The sequence below is a fragment of the Podarcis pityusensis genome, assembly GCF_964106645.2.
Source record: "Podarcis pityusensis genome assembly, chromosome: 1".
In the NCBI taxonomy this organism is placed as follows: Eukaryota; Metazoa; Chordata; class Lepidosauria; order Squamata; family Lacertidae; genus Podarcis; species Podarcis pityusensis.
This window is the reverse complement of record NC_138028.1, coordinates 66,793,200-66,818,149: the sequence shown is the minus strand read 5'-3', so window position 1 is coordinate 66,818,149 and position 24,950 is coordinate 66,793,200. Positions and strand designations below refer to the sequence as shown.

At 41.4% G+C, this 24,950-nt stretch overlaps 1 protein-coding gene across 1 annotated transcript in view; it reads right to left on the bottom strand.

The window, feature by feature from the left end:
- SPON1 (spondin 1) overlaps nt 1-24,950 on the bottom strand; it is a 259,770-nt gene that overhangs the window by 35,691 nt on the left and 199,129 nt on the right. The window contains exon 7 of the mRNA XM_081012053.1: nt 20,845-20,909. Coding sequence (XP_080868179.1) covers nt 20,845-20,909 — 65 coding nt within the window. The remainder of the gene's footprint in view (nt 1-20,844; nt 20,910-24,950) is intronic.

The following is a 24,950-nucleotide window of genomic DNA, read 5'->3' as shown; positions in this document are numbered from 1 at the left end:
TTTGTAGTTGCAAGTTATAGTACATAACTTTTCCTTTCTCTCCCTTTTAATTCTTTAGGTGTGTTTTTCATTATGTATCACTGTTTCACACTCTTCTATTCTTGACAACATTAAAGAGATGCTTCCATGCTAGACATACACTGGTTATAAAATGATTTTTAAAAGGAGAAAAACAGCTGAGCTAGGCACACTAGCCTGTTGCCATAGAGACAAGGGACTGTCTTCTTTCTTTTCTATAATTCCCAAATTGAGAAAATATTTCTTTACTGCCATGCCATGCACTTTTTTTTGCAAAATGTTAGTGCATTCAGACTAGTTTGACAGCACTGGGCTCTTAACAAAGAACTACAGTATCCATAGTAAAACTTGGAGGGGGAAGGAGCATAGATAAAAAGGATGGATTTTTATTGCGTTAATTTCTTTTTTAGAAAACCTAAACAAAATACTACGTTCTCTTGCACAGCAGTGGCATCCGAAACAGTGTGCAATAATTATGAAAACCATAATACTATCAGCAAAAAAAAGTTAAACATTTCAAAACATAATAAAACTCTGCTCGAAGCCAGCACAACCAATATGTAACACAACAGGTACAACGAATGCAGCAGAAGCCCAGCAGCAAAATCAACTCCTTGAACAAGAACCTAAGAAGAACCTGCTGATCAGGCCAATGGCCCATCTAGTCCAGTATCCTCTTCTCACAGTGGCCAACCAGATGCTTGTAGAAAACCTGTGAACAGAAGCTAAGCACAAGAGCTCTCTCCCCTCCTGTGGCTTCCAGCAAGTGGTATTCAGAAGCAAGGCTGCCTCTGACTGTGGAGGTAGGGCCATGCTACCTAGTAGCCAGCAACAAGCCCAGCACTAAAAGCTTTTCTTCTTTTAACATGATCACCTAAAACTAGAGAGCCAGTGTGGTGTAGTGGTTAAGAGCGGTAGACTCGTAATCTGGAAGGGAAAGGAGAAGGAGAAGAAGGAGAAGGAGAAGAGTTTGGTTTTGATATCCCTCTTTATCACTACCCGAAGGAGTCTCAAAGCGGCTAACAATCTCCTTTTCCCTTCCTCCCCCACAACAAACACTCTGTGAGGTGAGTGAGGCCGAGAGACTTCAGAGAAGTGTGACTGGCCCAAGGTCACCCAGCAGATTCATGTGGAGGAGCGGAGACCCGAACCCGGTTCACCAGATTATGAGTCTACCCTCTTAACCACTACACCATACTGGCTCTCACCAGGAGAATGTTAGGTGCTTTGAGACTTCTTCGGGTAGTGATAAAGTGGGATATCAAATCCAAACTCTTCTTCTTCTTCTTCTAGTATGTGCTCTATAAGGCATTGCTTGGTTTTGGGGGTTTTAAAAAGCAAGTAGCAGCCTTGGGTTGGGGTGGGGGCATCTGAGTCATGACCATGGCATTTAAGAAATGGCTTTTATAAACACATTTTGTCCTATATACAGTCGTACCTTGGAAGCCGAACGGAAGCCATTCCGGAAGTCCGTTTGACTTCCAAAACATTCGAAAACCAAAGCGCAGCTTCCGATTGGCCTCAGGAAGCTCCTGCAGCCAACCGGAAGCCGCAGAAGCCCCACCGGATGTTCAGCTTCCAAAAGAACATTCAAAAACACTCACTTCCAGGTTTCGATTGTTCGGGAGCCAAGACGTTCGAGAACTAGGCTGTTCGACTTCCAAGATACAATGGTATTGTCCTTTTCCAATGCAGCCCAGTGTCAGGTCCCTGCCACTGCCCAATGCCAGGCATTGTCTCTTCCCCATCCCATTGCTACAGATTGCTCCACTTCCTTGATATTTTTTCCTTCCTTGTGCCTGGACTGCAGGAGGCTGTTGGGCAGCCCTGCAGGCTTCATGAATTTTGGTGTGTGGTGGAGCAAGGGGCACCCTCAGCTCCCCAAAGTACTGATCAGAGTGCTTGGCTGTTGTTGCTGCCTACAATGAAGTTGTTGCTATCCATCTGTCTTGGGAGACAATGTAGGAGTGTGCCTTTGGGGGTGAGGTCAAGCTGTTGGACGGTTGCAATGCTTGCTGTGGCTGTGGAGACCAGTGCAGGAGAGACATGTTTTGTTGCAGCTGGGGCAGAGGAAGTCATCCAGTTGGCTGCTGCAGATGCACCATGACATTTCTCCTCTCTGCGCTCCTCCCAGCTGTCAATTCTCCTCTGGTCATTGCTGTGGATTCATGATTTGACTGTCTGTCTCCAGGCACTGGGGTCATCTGCAAGGGATTCCCACATGGCAGGACTGATGTCTCCAGCCTTCATGCCACATTTGCAGAAATCTTCGTAATGCAGAGTTGGTCTGGCAATTGGCCTTGTGTCTGAAGCCAGCTCCCAAACAGCTCTGAGATCCTGCCAACTTCCATTTTGTGACATGACTAACCAGCATAGATGTCGATGAGACAGGAATTCGAACATGCTGGGATTGTGGGCTTGGGAGAGCACATCTTTGTTTGGAATATTGTCCTACCATGTGATGCCCAAAATCCTCCGAGTTCAACACATATGGAAGGTGTTGAGGCACCGCTCCTGATGATTGTCGGTTGCCCACGACTCACTTCCATAAATCGTGTCCTCCCTAAAAGAGGAAGACCTATGCACATGGCCCAGAGCTTCCTCTTTCAGCTCGTGCATTGGAACACCCGCCCACCTCTCCCTACTTTTAGGGCATTTTGTGTTTGAGCTTGCTATGCCGTCGTGTGTCATCTGTCATTGGGACAGGGGCACGGCAGGAATTTTCCCCATTTGGCTGATTGGCTCATGCCATTTGGGTTTTCATCTGCCACGTAGCAAATCGTCACAACTTGTAAGGTTGCAGATAGGCACTGGTTCAGGTGATAGGGATGGGAGAATGGTTTCGCCATCCCTATGTGAAGGGTATTCCGTTAAAGGAATCCAGGGACTCAACTTGGTTTGGTCAATCCCCGAGAGGGGGTTGTGCCCATGCCTGAGTCCAGGGGAGCATCTGGGGAGTGAACAGAGTCTGTTCCTGGGCTTTTCACCTACCTCAGGAGTTCACCCTTGGCTGACCTATGCTGGTGCCCTGGGTCAGCACTACCTGCAAGGATGCAGAGAGCTAGTCGAACCAGAGCCTATGCCACCACTCACTTTTCTGTAATCAGTAAAGTTGTGGCCTAAATTCTGCCAAAAACCAAAACTAAAATTTGAGTCAAATGTGTGCTTATTTAGGGGGGAGGTCTCTGGGTCTGAACACGCAAAGCAGCATGTTCAACACACAAGCTTGGTAGACCTTCATCTTGGTATTCGTTGTTAGCATCACATTCCCCCATACTCTTTTGGAGAGGTGAGCCATCACCATAGCTGCCTTGCCAATAAACTTATCTAGCTCGGCACTGATGGAGAGATTGCAGGTTATGGTGAAACTCAGGTAGACAAAATTCTCTACCACCTCAAGCGTGTGGTCACCATTTGAATTCATGTACAACTGACTTTGCGTCGCTGGCTGAGCATTACTCAGAAGTAATGCTACATAATAAAGGGCCTTGTGGTGGCAGCTCCCCTCCTCTCTTCATGTGGAAAATCCAGCTGACCTAGGTGACCTAGGGCCCAGCTGACCTAGGTGAAGCAGATGTGAACAGTGGGTTTCTTCGGGGCTTTTTTCCAGCTGGGACTTGGCAGAACTCAGTTCCAGCACCTCTCAGGTGGGTGCCATTGTCATTATAAGAGAACAAGGGAAGTGTTCCTGGTGAGTTCTGGCATCTCTTTTTCTAGAAAAATAGCACTGGGTTTCTTAATAGTGGAGAGGCTAAAAGATATTTCTGGTCAACAAGGCCAGTGGCAGCTCTCTGGGGGAGAGATTTGTTGCATTATTATGTAACTTTTGGGTGATGCCTGTTGACCATAGGTGAAATTATGTACGCACGATTTCATTTTCAAATTATGAAAGGGAATGCTTTTAAAAAGAAATTAGTATAATAAAATGCTAATGATATATAGTGGATACTTCATTAAAGGACTATAATATACCAGGTTTCATTTCTATTTTGAAGGAGATAACAAATAAAAATTAAAATGAGAACATAAGTATTAATTAGAGTTCAGAATAAGTCTGCATCTTACAATTCAAAACTCTAGTTATTCGCCACATTCAGAGCATACTCTTTGAAGTTTGTGTGTTCAAAATACATATTTTCCCTAATTGTAGTTCTCAGCTGGATAGATGAAGGACATGATTAATTGAGCAAAACAACAATTCCAATGCCAGTTTGTTCAGTCATGATTTACATTTTCAGAAACTGGTACTGTGAAGTGCAAAATATTGATGACTGAACACCAAGACATCCCTAATCCCCATGTTGTAGTAGAAAAGGTGAGCTGAGCAGTCCAATTAACAGAGCATCTAAGTCTAAACATAAAACTGCCCACTTTATGTCCTACTAGGGTTACAGTTTAGAAAAAAACAAGCATGACTTTTTATATCTTAAGAGGAGGATGCTAACAAATATCCTCCTGTTCCTGATATTTTAATTTGGAGAAATAAAAAATTACAATGCAAACAGGTGAAAATAGAGGTTATTTTTCTTATAAAATTAAACAGCTTAGATACCCTTGTGTTAATTCAACTTTGTATGCATTGGGAACTCGATGCATTACTAGAAAATGTCTTGATGCATTGTTAATAAGGATGTTCTTGGAAAACTAATTGACAATACTGACTTAGACTTGTTGCTAGATCCCTGGGGTTGATGCATTGGGGATTTCATTAATATTTATCTAAATCCTTTCATTTATCAAAACTGTGAAGCTCATTGATTTGAATCTTCCTTTGTCAGTGCTGATTAATGCAGGTTTAGTATAGATCTAGTAGAGAATCGCAGTCAGCAAACACAGTAGAATTTAAGGTTGTCAGTGAATTATCTGGATACTTACCGGTATGTGTTCCCAAGCTTTTCATTTACTGCTCTGTCCCTGGTGGGGACTTTGAGTAACTTGAACACTTAACTGCATGGCCTAATGGTAATCTCATTTAATGTCTGCCCCAACTCATCTTACATTCTACAGGCATGGAGAAAACAGATAAACATTGAGGGCTTTCTGTTTATCCTGTGAGCATGAAGAGAATAGGGAGACTCAAAAGCTTGCACCTTGCATTTTAAACTTGAGTTCATTACATTCATTGTCACAGGGCTCACTTCTCATGTTGGATTTGCTCAGAAAATAAGCCCAACAACATAAAAAACCCAAAATAGTTCATCTTCTTTTCTGAAGTCAATATAGCATCCAACATTGTCCACTGATCACCTCTGTCCACTGTTTTATATTGTTGTTGTTGTTTAGTCATTTAGTCATGTCCGACTCTTCGTGACCCCATGGCCCAGAGCACACCAGGCACTCCTGTCTTCCACTGCCTCCGGGAGTTTGGTCAGACTCATGCTGGTAGCTTTGAGAACACTGTCCAACCATCTTGTCCTCTGTCGCCCCCTTCTCCTTGTGCCCTCCATCTTTCCCAGCACCAGGGTGTTTTCCAGGGAGTCTTCTCTTCTCCTGAGGTGGCCAAAGTATTGGCGCCTCAGCTTCAGGATCTGTCCTTCCAGTGAGCACTCAGGGCTGATTTCCTTAAGAATGGATAGGTTTGTTCTTCTTGCAGTCCATGGGACTCTCAAGAGTCTCCTCCAGCACCATAATTCAAAAGCATCAATTCTTCAGTGATCAGCCTTCTTTATGGTTCAGCTCTCACTTCCATACATCACTACTGGGAAAACCATAGCTTTAACTATATGGGCCTTTGTCGGCAAGGTGATGTCTCTGCTTTTTAAGATGCTGTCTAGGTTTGTTTTATATTAGGGGTGGTTAACCTGCAACTCTTCAGATATTGATGAACTACAATTCCCATAATTCCTACCTATTATGGTCAGTGACCAGGGATAATGGGAGTTGTAGATCAGCAACATCTGCAGGACCACAGTTCAGCTGCTCCTCTCCTACTCAAAGCTCAAGTCACAGAGTATCATTGCCTTGGAAGTATTAATCATTATTTTCAGGACTGCACAAAATATCAGTGGAGCATCAAAATATCAGGACTCAAGTACCCTTTCTTTCCCTACAGTGAGACTGGCTTTGCTATCATGTGGCAATTGAAAGCTATGTTAACAGTTTGATTCTTATGACCTCTCTTTATATAACCTCAGTCCCCAGAGCTAGCTTGGGTCCTGTTTTCCTTTTATAACTGTTGCAAGTTACAAATACACCCTTTAAACTATTTAATGAAGCCAGTAAACCCTGGAAGTTATTATAAACTCCAGCAACTTGGGAGTTAAGAATCACAGCATTAGCCATGGCAAACTGTGTGTTAAAATTACAAGAGGTGGCAATGTTATTTCTGGACCAATAACATTCAGAGTCGCCTGCAGAACAGCACAGGGGATTCACTGAGAGGCAGTCCCTTTACTCAGAAACGGCTCATTTACTTTCCTGTTAATTCTATTTTCCCCACAGGTCCTGCTGCACAAAAATGCCAGCTTTCTTCATATAATTTACAGTAGAACATCATTCAAATAGAGAAAGAGAAAGAAAGAGAAGGGGGCATGGTCCACAATGTTTCTTTTGATGTTGATCAAACTGCATTTATGCCTAAGCATCTATTTTATAACAACAACAACAAAGACTATTCAGACGGCTACAGAGCAGTACCTAATGTGCTCAGATTCACTGAGCAAGTGCATGCCTGACTTGGCTTGCAGTATTGAGGTGCTTTCCTGGTGTTTATTTTATTTACTGGGATCAGGGAGCACAAAAACCAAGTTGTCAGCTTGGTCACCGGGAGCAGTTCTGCAGAAGAAACCTCCCCTTCTCTTTACTTGTGTGGGCCATAGGAAGAAGCGGCATGGATCACACAAGGTGGGTGGGTGGGAAAAGGGCCAACGGTTTAGAGAAAGAGGATAATTCTCCAACTACACGATGGGGAATTCTTTCTGCTGCAAGAGAGCTGATAAAAAGCAGCTGGCAGAACCTCTTTGAAGACTCCTGGCCCATCCATCTGCACGCCGTCTCCCACTCTCGCTGTAGCCGCTGGAGTTGCCTCCAGAGAAGAGAAGTGAGTGGGAAAGTAGCCAAGAAGAGCAACATCTTTGCCAACACTTGTGCTTTAAGTAGGAAAAGATGCTGAAAACACCCCGCAGATACCCACAAGTGGGCAGGGAGCAGAAATAGTAAGAGAGGCCATCTCTTACTGCAACCATCAAGGGACAACATAGCTTGGCAATGACCTTTCTGTGGCAAGTTCACACCACAGAGACATGGAAAGAAGCCTTCTTCATCCTCGCTCCCCTGTTTCTGGAGCTCTCCCTACCCCAGAGATCCAGCTAAGCCAGAGTCAGAGTACTGTATACTCCTGAAGAAGTACAAGACCCTCTTATTCAGGTGACTATTTTAAAACCTCAAAGCATCCCTTCTCCATGAAACCCTTGCCTAACCTTCCAATCCTCATCTTAAAAGACAATGGTAGTTGCAGCTGTACTTGCTCACATTTCATTGCTTTTTACACCTGCATCTCTCACCTTTTCCTTCTGTTCTGTCATTCACTCAGACCACACACTCCAAGTGTCCCTATTTTCCAGGGACATGCCCTGATTTACAGAAGCCGTCCCAGTTTCTTATTTCATCCTGTAATATCCCACTTTTCCTTAGGACATCCCTATTTTCATCGGAGGAATGTTGGAGGGTATGGAGTTATGCCACCACCACCCCAAGCCTTGGAGATAAATAACTATAGAACCTTTAGAAGACATCTGAAGGCAGCCCTTATAGGGAAATTTTTAATGTTCAATGTTTTATTATGTTTGATATATGTTGGAAGCCACCCAGAGTGGCTGGGCAACCCAGTCAGATGAGTGGGGTATAAATAATAAAATGGTGATGGTGATGTTGAAATAGCATGTCCCTATTTTCATTGGAGAAATATTGGAGGGTATGTCAGACTTTAGGATGTATGTTTCTTGCAATTTAGAGCTCTCTTTTTTCTTATGCTGCAACATGGGTGGTAATAATAATGATAATAATAATAATAATAATAATAATAATAATAACAACAACAACAACAACAACAAACAATGTCATCTTGACAGTAAATGTCAAGTCAGTAAATGTCAAATGAGAAGTCCAACTTTTGAAGGGATCTTCTATTTATGATGTTTTTAAATTTAGTTGCCATTCAACAATACATTGTTTTCTACCTTGAGACTCTGAAATGCAATGAACTGAAAATCCAAATAAGGATGCTCTGTAAGCAGGAAACGCTTCAAATACATTCAGAAAAAGATGGCACTATGTTTTATAAGAGTTTTTGTTTTAGTTTATATATCACTTAAAGTCAGAATAGGCTTCCAAGTGTTATACTTTTATAGAGAAGTATAAAAACCTGCCACAGAGACATTAAAATAGAAATACCAATAAGTACACAATAAAGCAGTCCCATTAAAACATTAAGAAATTAAATAATTAAAACAATACAATCCCAGTAAAACAACATAGCACTACAATGGGCTTCAATACAATATCTTCAGATTTATAGGACTATTCATCACAGAACACCCTTGTCACATGGGTCCCACAGCTGGTGGCAACAGTACTTTTATACAGAGTGCCCACAATGTGTTAAACTGATTGGCAACAGCAACTAGAGGACTCCCGCAAGATGCCCAGAGGCAATATAATTGCAATCCCCCATTTTATCATCTGTACACATTGGAAACTACACCAGAATTTGCTCACATAGACAACAAAGCTGAAATTCAAGTGCCATCTTTAGCTTGTGTCAGGAAACATTCCTTCGAGTGGGCCTTGATTCCATTATAAATTCTAACATTTTAAAAACGCATCACAAAAGTAAACTTGTGAAATGATCACCAGCTTTGCTAATGTAATTAAAAGCGTTGTTGGTCTTATCAAACATATCTTAGCCAACATTCGGTGAAAGTCAAATGGAAATGAAGGTGTGTGTATGTGTATGTGTGTGGGGGGGTAGTAATCCTCTCCTAAGCACTGGTGACACTGATCTGGGACATAGCCACATCAATCATCTTGGTTGCTTCCAGATGACCTGTTTACTGAGGATTTATCTTGATTTGCTTGCCATGAAGTTTGTGGGGACAATAAACAATGCCTGTTGTGTAATGAGGATTCATTTGTGGAGAGGTTATACAATGCCATGCTAAGCCATTATTATCCCACACTTTCCAGTGTGTTTCTCCATCCCTTTCCGTACTAGAAAAAGTATTGGTTGGCACCCATCTGTCTCAGGAGACAGTGGAGGAATGCACCTTTGTGGGTGAAGTCAAACCATTGGAGGGTAAAGTGCCTGCTTGGCTGTAGAGACCTATTTGGGACAGACATGTTTTGTTGCTATCATCATCATCATAATCATCATCAGCATGTTGTCGCACAAAAGCACCAAATCCACTTTATTGTTCAGCCTAAATTTTCCAGTACAGTGGTATCTCGGAAGCCGAACGGAATCTGTTCTGGAAATCCGTTTCATGATGACACCTGCCATATTGCAGGGCAGATTTGAGGGTAAACCATACACGGAACGAGTCTGCCCCTGCGGCTTGATGGAGGTAGAAACTGTCTCTCATGCTTTGTTATGCTGCTGTTTCTACGGGGATATACGCCTGGTATTTATTACCCCTGCTATGCAAAAATCTCCAAATGAATCCAAACTTCAATGTCTAAAATCCCTGGTAGAGGACAAGGTTCCTGAGATCACGTTAAGGGTAGCCAAATTCTGTGTTATTGCCATAAAACTTAGGGATCAAGCTGTGCTATTAAAATGATTAAGGCCTTAAATGATAATTTTAGGTTATATGTTAGTGACTAAGTTTTAATTTATATATTTTTAACTGTTGCTATATCTGTATTGTCCCTGTTATACCTAATCGCAAATTCAAATGTATCCCTATCATGTTTTATGACTTCCTTGATATTGTATGTGGGCTGGAACTGGTCTGTGACCAAAATAATAGAAAAAATCAATTCGACTTCCAAAACGTTCAGAAACCAAGGGGTGGCTTCTGAATGGCTGCAGGAAGCTCTTGCAGCCAATTGGAAGCCACAGAAGTCACATTGGACTTTTGGGTTCCAAAGAACGTTCGCAAATTGGAACACTCACTTCCGGGTTTGTGGTGTTTGGGAGCCAAAACGTTCAACTTGCAAGGCATTTGGGATCCAAGGTATGACTGTACATGATTGAATTTTGTGTCTGAAAAATATTGACCATTTGGAAGCTTCACTGCCCCCCTGTGGCCACTGTTACTGGTGTGGCATGGCATGAGATCACCTGGAAGAAGCTCTTGCATCGCAATGGCCTTGGTCCCTCCTGACCAAGTGGTTTTAGGTATTACGAGTTGCCCTGGATGGATTTGTAGCTTCATTTGGAAACTATGTATGCCCCAGGTTTCTGGAGAGTTACAATCTCAACAAAAATTACACTTGGCAAATAAAGCTTCACGCTGAGCCTAAGTGTGAGATGTAACAGGAACAACACGGAGGGTATTGTTAATTACCTCAGCTGGACATGTGTTGATTAATTAAGGACACTTTTCAAAGTGCTCTTCATTTTTGTGCTATGGCTGTCAAGCTGTTCTGTTATTAAGCCTGGCTGCTTCCCTGTGGGAATCCCTTAGGAATGGCCATAGGTGGGTTGTATAGCCTGGAATATGAAAACAGCTGCTACAGGCTAGGGTCATCACTGTTATTAACAACAGTGAACAGGGCAGGGAATTGAGGTGTCAATTTATTTCACTCAGAGTTTTTCTGAAGGACAGCAGCAAAGTTGAATAACGCCGCCTGCCACTTTGGCTCAGATGTTCTGCAAGTGTTGTTTCTGAAACAGTAAAGAAAAATTCAACCACTGCTCCATTCGGTCTTTAAAAATATTCACATGCATTCAGGTGTCCCTCACTTAAATGACAGATTAAACATCAACACTGTGAGACATGTAACCATTCCAAACACTATATTGTTCAGAAATGCAAAGTAATCCTGCTCTCAGTTCTTTTCGTTGTTCACACAACAGAAGAACAGTATGGTCAGCTTAAAAGCAAAATTGTGGTTTGTTTGTTTTTAAATCCTTTAAATGACTATTAAGCAAAATAAATACGTTCATCAATGAAATGACTATAGTTTTCCTCTAACTTTTTCAGAAGGAAATAGATTGCTTTATGGAGTACACTACAAAACTTGACTTGATTGATGCTATGTTTGCAAAATTAATGGTACTTTCATGTTACTCTCAGTACGTTTCCGAGCACAATTCAAAGTGTTTAAAGCCCAAAACGGCCTCGGACCAGTATACCTGAAGGAGCGTCTCCACCTCCATCATTCAGCCCAGACACTGAGGTCCAGTGCAGAGGGCCTTCTGGCGGTTCCCTCCTTGCAAGAAGTGAAGTTACAGGGAACCAGGCACAGAGCCTTCTTGGTGGTGGTGCCCACCCTGTGGAATGCCCTCCCATCCAATGCCAAGGAAATAAACAACTTTCTGAGTTTTAGAAGACATCTGAAGGCAGCCCTGTTTAGGGAAGTTTTTAATGTTTGATGTTTTATTGTGTTTTTAATATTCTGCTGGGACCCGCCCAGATGGGTGGGGTATAAGTAATCAATAATAATAATAATAATAATAATAATAATAATAATAATAAATACTTGCCCCCAAAATTGCCCCCCCTCTATAGGATGAGGCTGCACCCATGCAATTTTGCCTATGTTAGAGTCCTCCCTCCATTGGCATTACTAATTCTAACATGGGAAGGATCTTGTCTATCAACATGGAAGGGAAAAAATCCTTTGTTACTGGAAGTGACAATGCTGTATAGATAAAATATGAAATGTATCAATTCACTCTTATTTATCTGAATGGCTCAAAGAATTTCTAAACTACAATTGAAGGTTTAGCTGAATGCCTGCCAATCTGTGCCCTGAACATATACCTCACATGCTCCAACTAATTTCATTTGAGAGAATCAATTCTTGCACCCCATGAAAATGTGGCCATCAATTCCATCAAAATTAATTAGAATCCTGCTTTCGGTGGACAAACAATGTGTGCACTGATGGAGGAGACAACCAAGTAATGCTTCTGGAAGATTATATTGAGATGGGGAGCCACGTGGGACTGATGGCATATTCAGATACCCAAGCTAAATCACAGGGTTTCTAACTTATTTGGTATGTTGAATGCCCACCATGTGTATCATCTACCATAAGTATATAGCTGTTCAGCAAGTCTCCTCTTTTTATACATTGTTCAGTCGTGATAATTTCTCCGGTATCTAAGGTTATAGCAACAGGACTGCAAGTCTTAAAGCAGAGTGCCATTCAGAATAGTTGCCTTCTGAATAAAGAACAAGCAGACCTCCCTACATCGGCACATATTAGTGACCATCTGTTAAGATGCTCTCAGGGCATACTTATCTTTTGAGACAGCTGAGGGTTATCTTTTAGAAGGATACCCCTTGCTTATCTTTGGTCACAGGTTTTCAAAAAGATTCCAGATTGACCATATATATATATAAACAATTCTGTAGCCAAGAACATGATGTTGCATCAAAGGTGTAACCAATCAAATGATAACCCTTTTATCCAAGTATAAAGGCCCCAAAGACAGGCTGTATGCAACTGTGCAAATAAGAAAAGTGCAGACCATATTTCTGTGCCTTATGGATTTCATACTCATTTACTGCACTATAAGTCAGTTCCTAAGAGCTCTCTATAATGGATGCGAGTTCTTCCATGCCATTGGCTCCCCCTCCCATTTTCCCTATAATGGCCCGTAGTTTTTTTGCTAAGGTAAACTGCTACATCAGTTACTTGGTAAGTAGAGACATGTCTCAATGGGTGGCATGCTTCCACATTATCATGATGATGAACACTGGCATTCTTGTTCAAGCAAAGCATTAGGTGAAGCAATTGGACATTCAGTCTAAGACCCACATTACCTCTTGACATAGTAAGGTAACCTGATGTGATTGTACCACATGCATCTTTAGTGATTGTGAATAAATTAGAGAAGCGCTCTTCACCTTGGGTCCCACCATCCCTCACCGTTGGCTAAGCTGTAGTCCAACAAAATCTGGGGGCCCTATTGTAGAGCACAGAACATTCTCATATAGTGAAAAACTATTATTTCCAAACTGAGAAAAATCTACTCTACACTAGACTTTGAAAACATTGCAAACAGCATTTCTCTCACACTATTTAAGGCTGTATTAAAATAAAAGATTCAGCTTGTGAATTCTGCATAGTTAAATCACCTCATGGTGACTTTACCACATCAAAAAGTTACATGAGAACCATGCCTACCATTTTTACTCATTTATACCTGTCACAGTTTGACTATGTTATAGTAACGACCTATGTCCATAACATAGAGAAGTTGCTTACATAGTGAAGCAGGCTTATAAATTTTCAGTTATAAGGCACTGGCGTATAAGTAAGACAAATAATGATGTGTCCTCTGATTGGCAAAGCCCTATTCCAGAGTTAATTCAACTTAGACATACTTTGTTTTGCAAACTGCAGCTGTTTTGCACAGTTAATTGTCCTCCTATGCATCTCACAGAAATTTCACCTAACATGAAATCATAAGTGGATTTGATTTGCCCCCCTCAGGCAAAATGTCCAATGAGTTCTTAGGGATGCCAAAGAAAGTTTCAGTAAAACTAGTTAAATTTCCCATGGTGTTCTTCACAAGTTACAACCCTAGGTCATCCAGAGTTTTTGCCTTAAGCAAACTTGAAAGTTTCTCCTCGGATGAAATGACTGGAGTGTCAAAGGAAGCCAAAAGAGTTTAAATAAGAGACACTACATCTCAGACTGGACAATTCTTTGTGCAAGGCTTGCAATCTTTGAACAGAGAAATGCAACTTTTCTTTTTCAATGTTGAAGACCCTCTGGATAGCAACCTCTTTCTGTTTATGATATATAGCAACAGTAGATGGCTCTGCTGTATGTGATCATCAGGATTTTGTGCTTTTTGTCATTCAGTTCAGTTCAATTTGTGCAAAATAAAAATGGGTTAATCAGCCATATTTGTTCCCATATGTCAGATTAGTTAAAAACAGATTTACACCACTGCTGCATTATTATTATTTTTTAAAAATGTTAGGAGTGACAAGCGTAATAACCTTTTCAGAATGATGACATATGTATAACAACAGATGATGCTTAATCTTTAAGCAACGTATAAAAAAAATCCAGCAATGCATTCACAGTTTTCCAGACACCACTGACAAGTTTAACTTCAGGCAAACACTGACACTTCAATGATAACTACTGGAACAATTATTAGTCATATTTCATCACATGAGAAAATGTTTCCTTATTCTGAGCAGTGATATCTTAAAAACTATTAGGGCAGCAATTTCTTTTGACAACTGTAGTGTAACTTTATGATCACTGGAGACTACAAACAGTGGGTGAAAATATTTTATGCATCACAATCCAGCCTAATTCCCAGGCAGTAATATCTTGCTGAATGTATAGTGATCCATTTTGACATATAGTTATATATTGTGCAAAACCATGCTTTGGCAAATCTGTTTCCTGGTGCAGGCTTAGTGATTACTCTTAAGAACATTATCCATACATATTAGTCAGTGGAAAATTAGCAATGCATATTGCCACAACTAGTTTGTCATGTTATGCATAATAATGGACTAATCTTACTTTATCCAGAGGCAACATTTTAATCATTGCTAAATCATCTAAGGCAAAATGGAAAAGTTGAGTGCAGAAATTATAATCGTTGGTAAAGTTCCCTGTTCTTTAGACAGCTGGAAGCACAGCTGCATATGTTGAAATACAACATTTTTTCCTAGCAAAGTTTGCAGATGTCCACTTACCATCTTTGGTGTGGTGACATTGTGAGCTGGCATTGCCTTGCCCACCACGATCCAGGGCTGTGGATGCAAGCCTGCCTGCAAATTGGCCAACTGTGGACAGGCTATGGGGCTGGCCTGTGGGGGAGACGCCGAACAGAGCCTGTGGGCTTCACTTGGGTCCACTCCTGGGGAATATAAGACAGCCTGCCTCTGACCTATTTGATGTATGTCATAGGCCTCCCCCGCTTCCAGGTTGACCCTAAAATGGATTACTTCTGGCAAGTCAATGGTTATACCCAATGCGTATGCCAAACCTCTTCCATCTGTAATCAATGAAAGTTGTGGCCTGATTTGTTTCTTGTAATGAGTTTTGACTGGTTATTTTACAAGATGGGGTGGTGGGTGATGTGGCGCCTGGGCACATCAATGAGATTTCTACAAGCAGGTGGATCTCCTGAGACATGTGTGTAGAAGCCTATTGTACAGGAGTGGGGAAATAAGACCACACATGGAAATAGGTTAATGAATAGGTCTGCACATCTGGTCAAGACAAATCCTGCATTCCAACTGATCTGAGTAGATCTGGGATTTGTCCAGACTAGGTCAAGGCAGCCCTGGATCATTCTTGGTTGGGTCTGTCTAGAGAGCTCTGTGGCTGAATAATAGAGCGACTTCCGGGGTGGCGCCATCGGTAATGGCGGATTCCCTCTGATCCGGAGGGACTGGCTCTACGGAAAACGGGTCTGTTCTGCTACGGCGAAGCGGGGACCCTTTAAAAAATCACAGGCGGATGAAGCCTGTGACCATGGGACTCGGCGGGCACCTTTCGCGCCCCCCCAAATCGTAAAGGAACCCAATTACGGACTCCGGAGCGAAGAGGGGCAAGTGGCGTGGTGCTGAGAGTCAACTGCTTCTTCCGTGGAGCGAAGTTGCACAGCCGTTGCCGGAGAGCGCTACCTTTTTCCTGCGACAATTTGGCTACAAAAACAACTACCCGTGAGCAGATTAAATTTGGACAATTGGACTTTAAACAATGACCTGTGAGTATAACGGAAAATTGGATTAAGAAATTCCTCTTAATTTGGCACTGAAGCGGGAAGGTCTAAACAGGAAGTCAGCCTTTCGTTTCTTGTAGATAGATTAAAGCAAAGACATGGCAAACTAGAGTTTAGAAAATCGTCTGTAAAGGATCAACTTTCATCATCTAAAATTACTGAATCCCCTTCGGAAGCAGGAGAAGAGGGGGATTTTTTTTGGATTGTTTAAACCTGCAGAAGAGAGTGTAAAGAAAAGTAATTTTCCACTGTCTTGAACCTGGGAGCGGGGTGTCAGGACAGACGTTTTTGGGAAGTTCATTGACTATAAACAAACGTTTTTGACAGACAGTTAAAAGAAGAGAAACATAGTGATTCCATTGTTCTCTTTCGCATTTTAAAGGAACAAATATTGACAAAATATCTGAAAAAGGAAACTTTGTTGTTAGATCTGCTTTAAAAAAAAGAAAAAAGAAAAGAGATGGATACAAATAGAAGTTCTTCCCCTAGAGGGAGCTTGTGAAACTGTTATTAAATTTGAACTGGGGAGCTTCGCAGCTGCAATAGATTAAGATCGTGGGAACAGACTTCTGACCTTGCATAACAATGTACTCAGAGGCTCTGGTGTGTGCTTTCTGCAAGACAAGTGCTTTATTGGAACAGTTACATGAGAAGACGGATTTGATGACTGTTGCGATTAGAAATTTTGGACAGGTAGTGAGTATCTATATAGAACCCACCGAGGAATCAACTCAGGAGTGTGCTCTGACAGATCAGATGAGGGAGGAGGTTGTTGCTGGACCTCGGGTGGCAGAGATGGAGGGAGCTGTGGCCCAGCAGGAACATGAGTTGTTGGATCTGACAAAGGAACTTGGAAAAAGCCAGATTTGGAGAGATAGAGTTTTGTTTGGCTTGGAGATGGGGGGCTGGATAGACCCCCCTATGCAGGGATGTTTTGACTTTTCAAGTCTGGCAATGGGCCGTGAGGAGTTTGGGGTTGTGGGGGTCCTCAATTCTGGAGGGACCTTGAAACATGCTTTTAAATACCACATGGAGTTCAGTGTGGACTATGGAAAAGGGGCTGATCTGTCGAGAAGGGACAAAAATACTGTCAAGTTGGAGTTTCCACGAGTGAAAGGAGCAGGAGACAAAGTAAAGTACAGGTATAAATATGAAGAAGATCTGCGGAAGGGACATGGAAGAGACTTAAGGGCTTCGGACATAAGATTACCAGGTTAATGAACTAGATGGATGGGATAGAAAGGACTGACAAAACCCGGGACCAGGAGGAAGAGACGTTGGATGAAGACTGGAAGAAAGCTTTAAAAAAATTTATTTAGGATTGTTTTGTAAAATTAATGAGTATTAGAAAAATGTTGGAACGAAATTATTTGGCTTTAGCAGAAATGTTACAAAGAACTATGTAAGAATATGCTATGGTTATGAGAAATTGGTATAAATAAGATTTAAGTTTTAAGTTTTAGGGTTTTTTATAGTAAGATAAGGTTAAAATAGATTAAGGTAATTTAATGACAGAATATTATGAAAAATGGAAAGGATTTGCTGTGATAATTAATAACTAGAATACAAAAAAGGGAGGTGTGAGGAGGTCGATGAAATAAGGTAATGACAGTTAAGGATTTGGGAATATTGGATCTGTTTTAAAATTTTTGTGGTTTATTTTTGTTTTTTGATTTTGATGTGTTATGAGTTTTGCTTTTGTTTTTTTGACTTTGATTTTTATCGATTTGTATTGTTTGATTGCTGTTTGTTTTTCCCTTGTTTTTCCCTTCTTTTTTTCTTTGTTTTTTCTGTAATTTTAAAATTCTTAATAAATATCATTTTTTTTAAAAAAAATAGAGAGCTCTGTGGCTGTCAAAAAGGGATGTGGTCAAGAGGCAAGGAGAGAAGGGGAGAAGAAGACAATGCTGGTGAAAGTCTCTGCCAGTCTCTGAAGTCTCCTTCTTCCACCTTCTCCTTGCTGCCAACCACAAGTTTAGACCTGGATTTAACTGTCAGTTTCATTTCTTAGTGAAGAAAGTATTGTTCTGATGTGTAGAGATCTTTCCTATTGTAATTAATTCAAGAGGGTTCTGGAAGCTTCTCTGTGTGAAAGAAACAAGCAGAAGGTTCATGATGTCTGGGTTATTCCTTCAGAGAAGCTGAGTACAACTGGCTTAAACTGGTTCTGTTATCTCTTCTTCAAGGTCATGCCGACTATAATAAGAGGCCAGAAGGAGCCTGGGTTTCACTTTCAATCTATTTTCCTTCTGGTGTGATATTCTGTACATATTATGCTTAGTGTTAGGTTTAGACTTATTATAAGTTATTGTAAGTTTAAGTTAAGTCTGCTGCAACTGGATTTCTTATGGACAGTGCCAATCCTGGATGTATTGGATTTGTGACCATTATGCTCATTTGCCTTCAGTAGCAGTAAAGTTCTGCTGGATGAAATACAATTGCCTCTGGCCTATTTTTTGGGAATCCTGCAATGTGTTTAAGTTTTTACTCTGCTAACTATACGCTGGAATCTGCTCTGGATCAATTTTGAGTAGAATTCCATGACATAAACATGCATTGGAGGGAGGGGGAGGAGTCAATGCAGGCAAGAGTTTTTGGTTTAGTTCTGGTCAGATTGAGACCTGATCAAGATCACCAAATTGGGCCCTGAACCAAATTGGAGGTACTTTAAACAACCCTAGTAACTCCATGCCTTGCCTTATATGGAATCTCCTAAGTCAACCTTGTGCACTAAGCTGTGTTTACCCAAAACTACAGCAGCTTGCTCTTCTTGTGTAAATGTCTGGATCAGGGCCAGTGGGTACATATAGAAAGATAACCCAGAGTTTTGTAGATTTAAGAAGGATTAGAGCATGCACATTTTGCACAGCCTTTGAAATTCTCCTCCAGCAACCTTTCCCTTTCCCATTCTTAACAACCACATTTGGAAATTTAGTCCTGAGCAGACATTTTGAAAGGGATTAACTAATCTAGACATAAACAAGGGGGAGGACTAGGACACTTTCCAGACACAACATATAGCCACTTGGGTACTACAGGGTACTACTGTCATGAGATGGGCATCTACATTTTGCCAAAACAGAAAGCTGGTTGTACTCAAAGCAGGTTGAGCCCCTGTGGATTTGCAGTTGCGGTTCTGAAGGCCCTCTGTGTGTGAGGACTGTCAGAGATAAGATCTGCTTTGTGAGGGCATCCAATTCCCAAAATGAGCAATATGTAGATATGTCCTGACTGTAGTGAGTAAAACTTGGTATAAAATTTTAAATGACTAAAATTTGGATCATTTCTTGTTGGACATTGTTTGCACTGATAGGAAATGTAATTACATGGCAATTGAAGTAAGTAATTCTATAAACATCAAGGGTGTCAAAAGCATAAGAATGAGCTAATACGCTTAGGAAATGTTTAAATAGGTGTGTGAGTAAAAGGTTAGAGATGCATTCTTTTAAAATTATTCACTGCTAAAACATCCTAGTAAATAAGACCAGAGGGGTTGTGATTGGATTTTCCATTATTATAATTATTTTTAAAAATGCTGTTTTAGAAAAACATTGGAATGACAAGCTTAGAAAAGGCAATTTTCCACTGGCCCACAGAACAATTTAAGGTGTGTGTGTGTGGGAATGCTGTACAGTTTAGGCAAAAGCCTTGGGAGCATGAATGCCGAAGTACACATGCCCTACAGCTGACCAAATCAAGCATAAGCCTTGGATCGTTGTGTGCGCTGATGAAAAAGCATTAGAAATGTGCCAGTTTGGAAAAGAAAACTGAATGAAAGACACAGCCAAACATATCTCATGAGACTAGAGGAAGACTGTGGAATAAAGCAACATATTTCATGATGAAGGAAGGAGATGAAAATGTGCTAGAAGATTAGTACATTAGGAAATGTGCCGGTCATGTAAGTATGGGGCCTAACCCTGTAGTGTCCTTTCTAGGGTTATACTCTGGAAAGTGTGTTTGATATTTCAAAAGGAGGTGGCTTTTTCAGGAAATGAAGACTAGGGGGAAAAGAAGAGAGGGTTCCACACTAAGGCACAGTATGACTATTTCATATGTTCATTAATTAAAGCTGTGTTCATGTTTGAATTGACCAAAGTTTTCTTCCATATCCGAAAAAATAGTTCTCCACTCACTCAACCACCCAAGGAAGCTTCAGAGAGTTAGATCCAATGGTTCTGAAGTAGGCACAGAATTAAAAGAGCCAGGGGAATCTTTGATGTGGAGAGCTGATGGGGCAATTGGCGGATGTTTGTTGCTCTATCACTTTTTGTGATGATGTCAGAGTCTATTATTATTATTCCTCCAGAATTGGTCACATTCTAAAACACAAGCTTGCATTTAAACTCAATCTGTTATGTCACAAATTAACTTGGACCCCCCCCCCATGGGAATTTTAAGGAAACTAGTAATTTCCTGTTGAAGATTCCAAAATCTTCACAGATTTGGATTTCCCAAGGCTGCCTTTGTTTTTGGTTTTTTGCTTTAAAATAGACAAAGGCTGCCTTTGTTAACCTATTTTATGGCTGCAATTCTCTACACATCTATATGGGAACATGTTCCATTGAACTCATTTGGACTTGCTTCAAAGTAAGCATGCATATGACTGGCGTTTTAGTCTATAGTGCAGCTATATCCTCACTGCTCAGAACAGGGAGAGCACAAGAGGATTCAAATATATGTCTATAGTGCCTGGTAAGTAAAACAAACTCCTAATCTAGTACTCACCTCCTTCAAACACACACACACACACACACACACACACCCTTGTTAGAGAGATAAATGGAAAGAGACATAATGGTATAAAAAAAGAAACTCATTAATCAACTGGATTTTTTCTGTTGCTCTTTGAAAGAGATAAACTTTGGTGGAAGGCAAGACATTCAGAGCATTCTGTCAGAGGACAGCGGAGAAGGAAATCTTTTGGGAGGTTTAATTCCCTGCCTACTTACATGTTTAGCGGTTGCCAGGCAGGCCATTGTGCTTTTGCTTTGATGACAGTCAAAACCTCATCACTCTGCAAAAGAGAAGCAATAAACATCAATAAATAAAATGATGTTTGGACAGCATTATGGTGAATAACACTCTGCAGTGATTTGTAACCGGCGGAAAAGGCACTTGAATTCAAATTGCTCCTCATAATTCCTGCGAAGGCAGCTATAGCTCATCATTACATTTCCTATTCTGGGAGTGCATTTCCTCCTTTGTGTGACACAGAGGGATGATTCTGGCATAATGTTCATTACTTGCGAGGGTAACTTTTTGAATGGATCCTGCGGTAGGCACATACTCATGGGGTAATTACATTAGCATTGGCACTCCATGAAACTTTACAGCTTTCCCCAAGGATGGTCTTTCCATGAGCAGGTTCCAGACTTCCTGCTGGGTTCTGTTCATGGGTTCAACCCAAGAGGAAGTCTTGCGTTTTCTACATATAGGTGGTGCTGACATTGTTTAAAAGCTTATGTGAGGGACGGGGAACCTGAGGCCTTCCAGATGTTGCTGGATTTTAATTCCCTTCATCCCTGACCATTGGTCATGCTGGCTGGGACTGATGAGAGTTTGAGTCCTGGTGGGCCACAGGTTCCCCATCTTAGCCCATGAGCTCCAAAGGATAACCCAGAACAGAGTACAATCAACACAGGATATAAAGGCTGCAGGCCAGCCCTTGTCATTGCTCTGTTGCTTGTTCCTCATGTCTTAAAAATAAAAAAGTAAAAAAAACCGAAGCTATCAGAGGGTTGTGGGTGTGCATGATAGGGAAACTCAGGTACCTGTTTCAAGAATGGAAGAAACTGGGCCATTTTACATGATTTAATAATGATGATACAGGTTAATGTTACCCTTCTCTAAACAACAATTCTTTTCTTCGCAAATAAACCAGCCTCATGTAAAATGATGGCATTCACAGAAAGGAACTACTGCTCTGCTCTCTCTGTTTTCCTGTCCCATTGGTTTACCATGTAACCAGAAGAGTGCAAAGAGGCGCTGTACAAACAAGGTATAATTCTGCAAGTATTTTATAAGCCTGTCCACCATTTTGGCTCCTACAACACATCTCTTTAGGGGATCTGCCACACTATATAACAGTGAATCAGTTTGGTAAATAAGGGAAATGCCACATGGTCTGTTGTATGCAGTATATTTGCATAGATAACATATAACATTCATGTTTATTTATATGTGACCTGAAAATTGTATAGATGGTTTCCCCCCCCCCCCCATTCGTCTTCCTCACAAAAACCCTGTGAGGTAGGTTAGGCTGAGGTAGTGACTCCAGTGAGCTTGATGGCTAAGTGGAGGTTTCAACCTGGGTCTCCCATGCCCTATACCTTTAGAGCCCAAACGCTGGAGTAACTGTTACCCTTGATTAACAAAATATATTGCTCTGTGCACACCAGCTTAGTCAGGGGCATTAGACAATAAAGCTATATTGTGGAAGTGTGTATGTGTGTGAGAGAGAGAGCACAGGGGGATTCTACACAATGATCAGTTTCAGGACTTTCAAACTCAGATGCCAATATTATTATTTTTGCCAACAGAACTGGAAACAGCATGAAGGATGCTTTCTATATTCCAAGGGACCATTTCTATAAAAACATAATCAATAAAAGATACATTGCTGCTTCTCTTAAATAGAAGAAAAGAGAGCGATTTTATCCTCATTCCTTGTCAGCTGACTCAATCTCATAAAAGCAATGAGAATATATCGCACCTGTGTGGGGCTGAGGAGTGAATAAAGGTGCCCCCTCCCCCCACTTCTTTGAAGCTTATAAGAATTCCTGATACAGCAATTCTGAAATTGTGTGTTGTGTAATAAACCTTAAAACAAAACCAGGGGATCAGTTTTAATGAGGCTTTGGTGTACAAAGAAATATCTATCAAGTTCCTCTCCCTACCCACAGTCTCCTGCAGGACTCTCTCCCATAGATTGTTGAAGGGGATATGATGTTCACTACTCATTCCTATGATTTCTCTGTTGTCTCTTTTTTTTAAGCGATTCCCCAATTAAAGGAAAAACCCACACACCATACATTACGTGTAATTGGCAGCTCCTACTGAGCTGTCCTTTCAGGTTAGTGATAATCTTGCCATCCCCTGCTTGACAGAAATGACTCTGCTACCTCAGGCTAGCTCTAATCCACATATGCCCCAGTTTAGGGAAATCAATTTTGCGCAGGCCGCTTTTGCAATTGTCATTACTTTCCTCTCTCTCTCTCCCTCGCCAAGAAGGGGGGAGAGCGAACGTGCAGGGCTAAAAGCTTGTGAAACTTCTCTGGCTCCTCCTGGTGTTTGGGATTTGCTCTACTCATCCTAAGACGCCAGCTTCAAATAATTAATTTTTGATGCCGAGTTAATATGCTGCTTTCATTAAGGCAGGCTGAACAAGTTCCCAGCTGAGGAGAGTTAAAATGAAGAGATGGGGAGAGGGGGAAACCGGGGCATCCAAAATCAATGATGATACAGCATTTTATCCTATTCTGTTGAAAAACTGGCTCTGTAGATTCAGAAGACGGTGCTAATTATATCAAGGAGAGAATATCATAGTTATCAAAAAGTTGCTTCAAAAAGCCTTTTGCTTGATCAAGTGAACAGTTCACATATGCAAAGCAAGATGATAATAATAATAATAATAATAATAATAATAATAATAATAATTTATTTGTACTCTGCCCATCTGACTGGGTTGCCCCAGCCTCTCTGGGTGGCTTCCAGCATATATAAAAAGTATAGCAAGTACTGTGTTGTTTAGTAAGCATTACATGATGCTTGGTGAAACCATTACATGGTGAAAACAATAGACGGCAGCTCATATGTGAGAAGCCAGCCCAGTCCCCTGTTTCTGTGCAGTGAGCTCTTTTTTGTCTGGCACCAGACAAAGCCTCCTTTCACCTCGAAGCAAAATACTAGGTGCAGAATATGGCATGAGCTGGTAAATATGTGAAAAAGATTTCTTCTGATTGTGGCCCTACATCACCAGTGACCAAGCAGTAGGGATGCTGGAGAAGTTTGTCTTCTGTGCCACGCTCAGAGGATCCAGCTCAAACAAAATGTGATCTTTTAATTCCCAACTAAAAGCATGTGCAGCAGCCTGCATTTTTCAAAGCACCCTCCATGTCAATCAATGACTCCCCAAATGCCTTCCCTACCTCCCCTGTAAGGCTGCTAGTCACCTCTTTATCCAGCTTCCTCACAAGTCTGGCAAGGAGGTGTGGAGCAGCAGTGGCAAGCCTAGAGAGAGGAATGCCCTTGAGCATCTCACCTGGCACCCTGGGCTTAATGGCTGCCTGACATAGGATGTGTCAGTGTGCACAATGGACCAAGTGACTCATGCAATGCCCCTGCTGTAGACCTCAAAAGGACTCCATTTCCAAGGATCACCAGGCCTGAGTGTGTGGACACATTGTTTTTCAGCACACCAGTGCGCCAAGGCAGCAGTTGGGGGGAAGGGCAAAAAACTCATTTCCCTCATAGAATCCATTTCTGTATGTTAATACCTACAACATATGCATCTTTACCCCAGTAGAGCAGGGATGACCAACAGGTAGATTGTGATCTACTGGTAGATCACGGGATCCCTGTGGTAGATCGCGGTAGATCGTGGGACCCCTCCCACCCCCCCTTCAAAAAAAAAAGCTAAACAACTTTGGTCAATCCAGTGGGTAGATCACCACCAGGTTTTTTTAATAGTGGGAGTAGATCGCAGTCTCTTGGAAGTTGGACAAACCTGCAGTAGAGAACTGAGAGCAGAGAAGTGTGAATTTTGAAGGGTGGCTGTGCGTATAGTTTCAGAAACCCTAAATGAAGAAGTGAATCTAATTTCTCCCCTAGTCCCTAGTGGAGTGGGGGGGGTGTTTTGTTGCTTGTCTTTGGCTTCTCCTGCCCTAAGATTTCTCAACAAAACTTTGAATGGTTTATTCTGCTCTTTGTCTTATGGTGTTTAAAATTAAATAATGTGAATTTTGACTACTGCTGTATGAACATTACCATACACTGAACTAGATAATGTTCAGTTCCCTTAGTTTCGTTGCAAATATTTGATTTCAATTGAAACCAC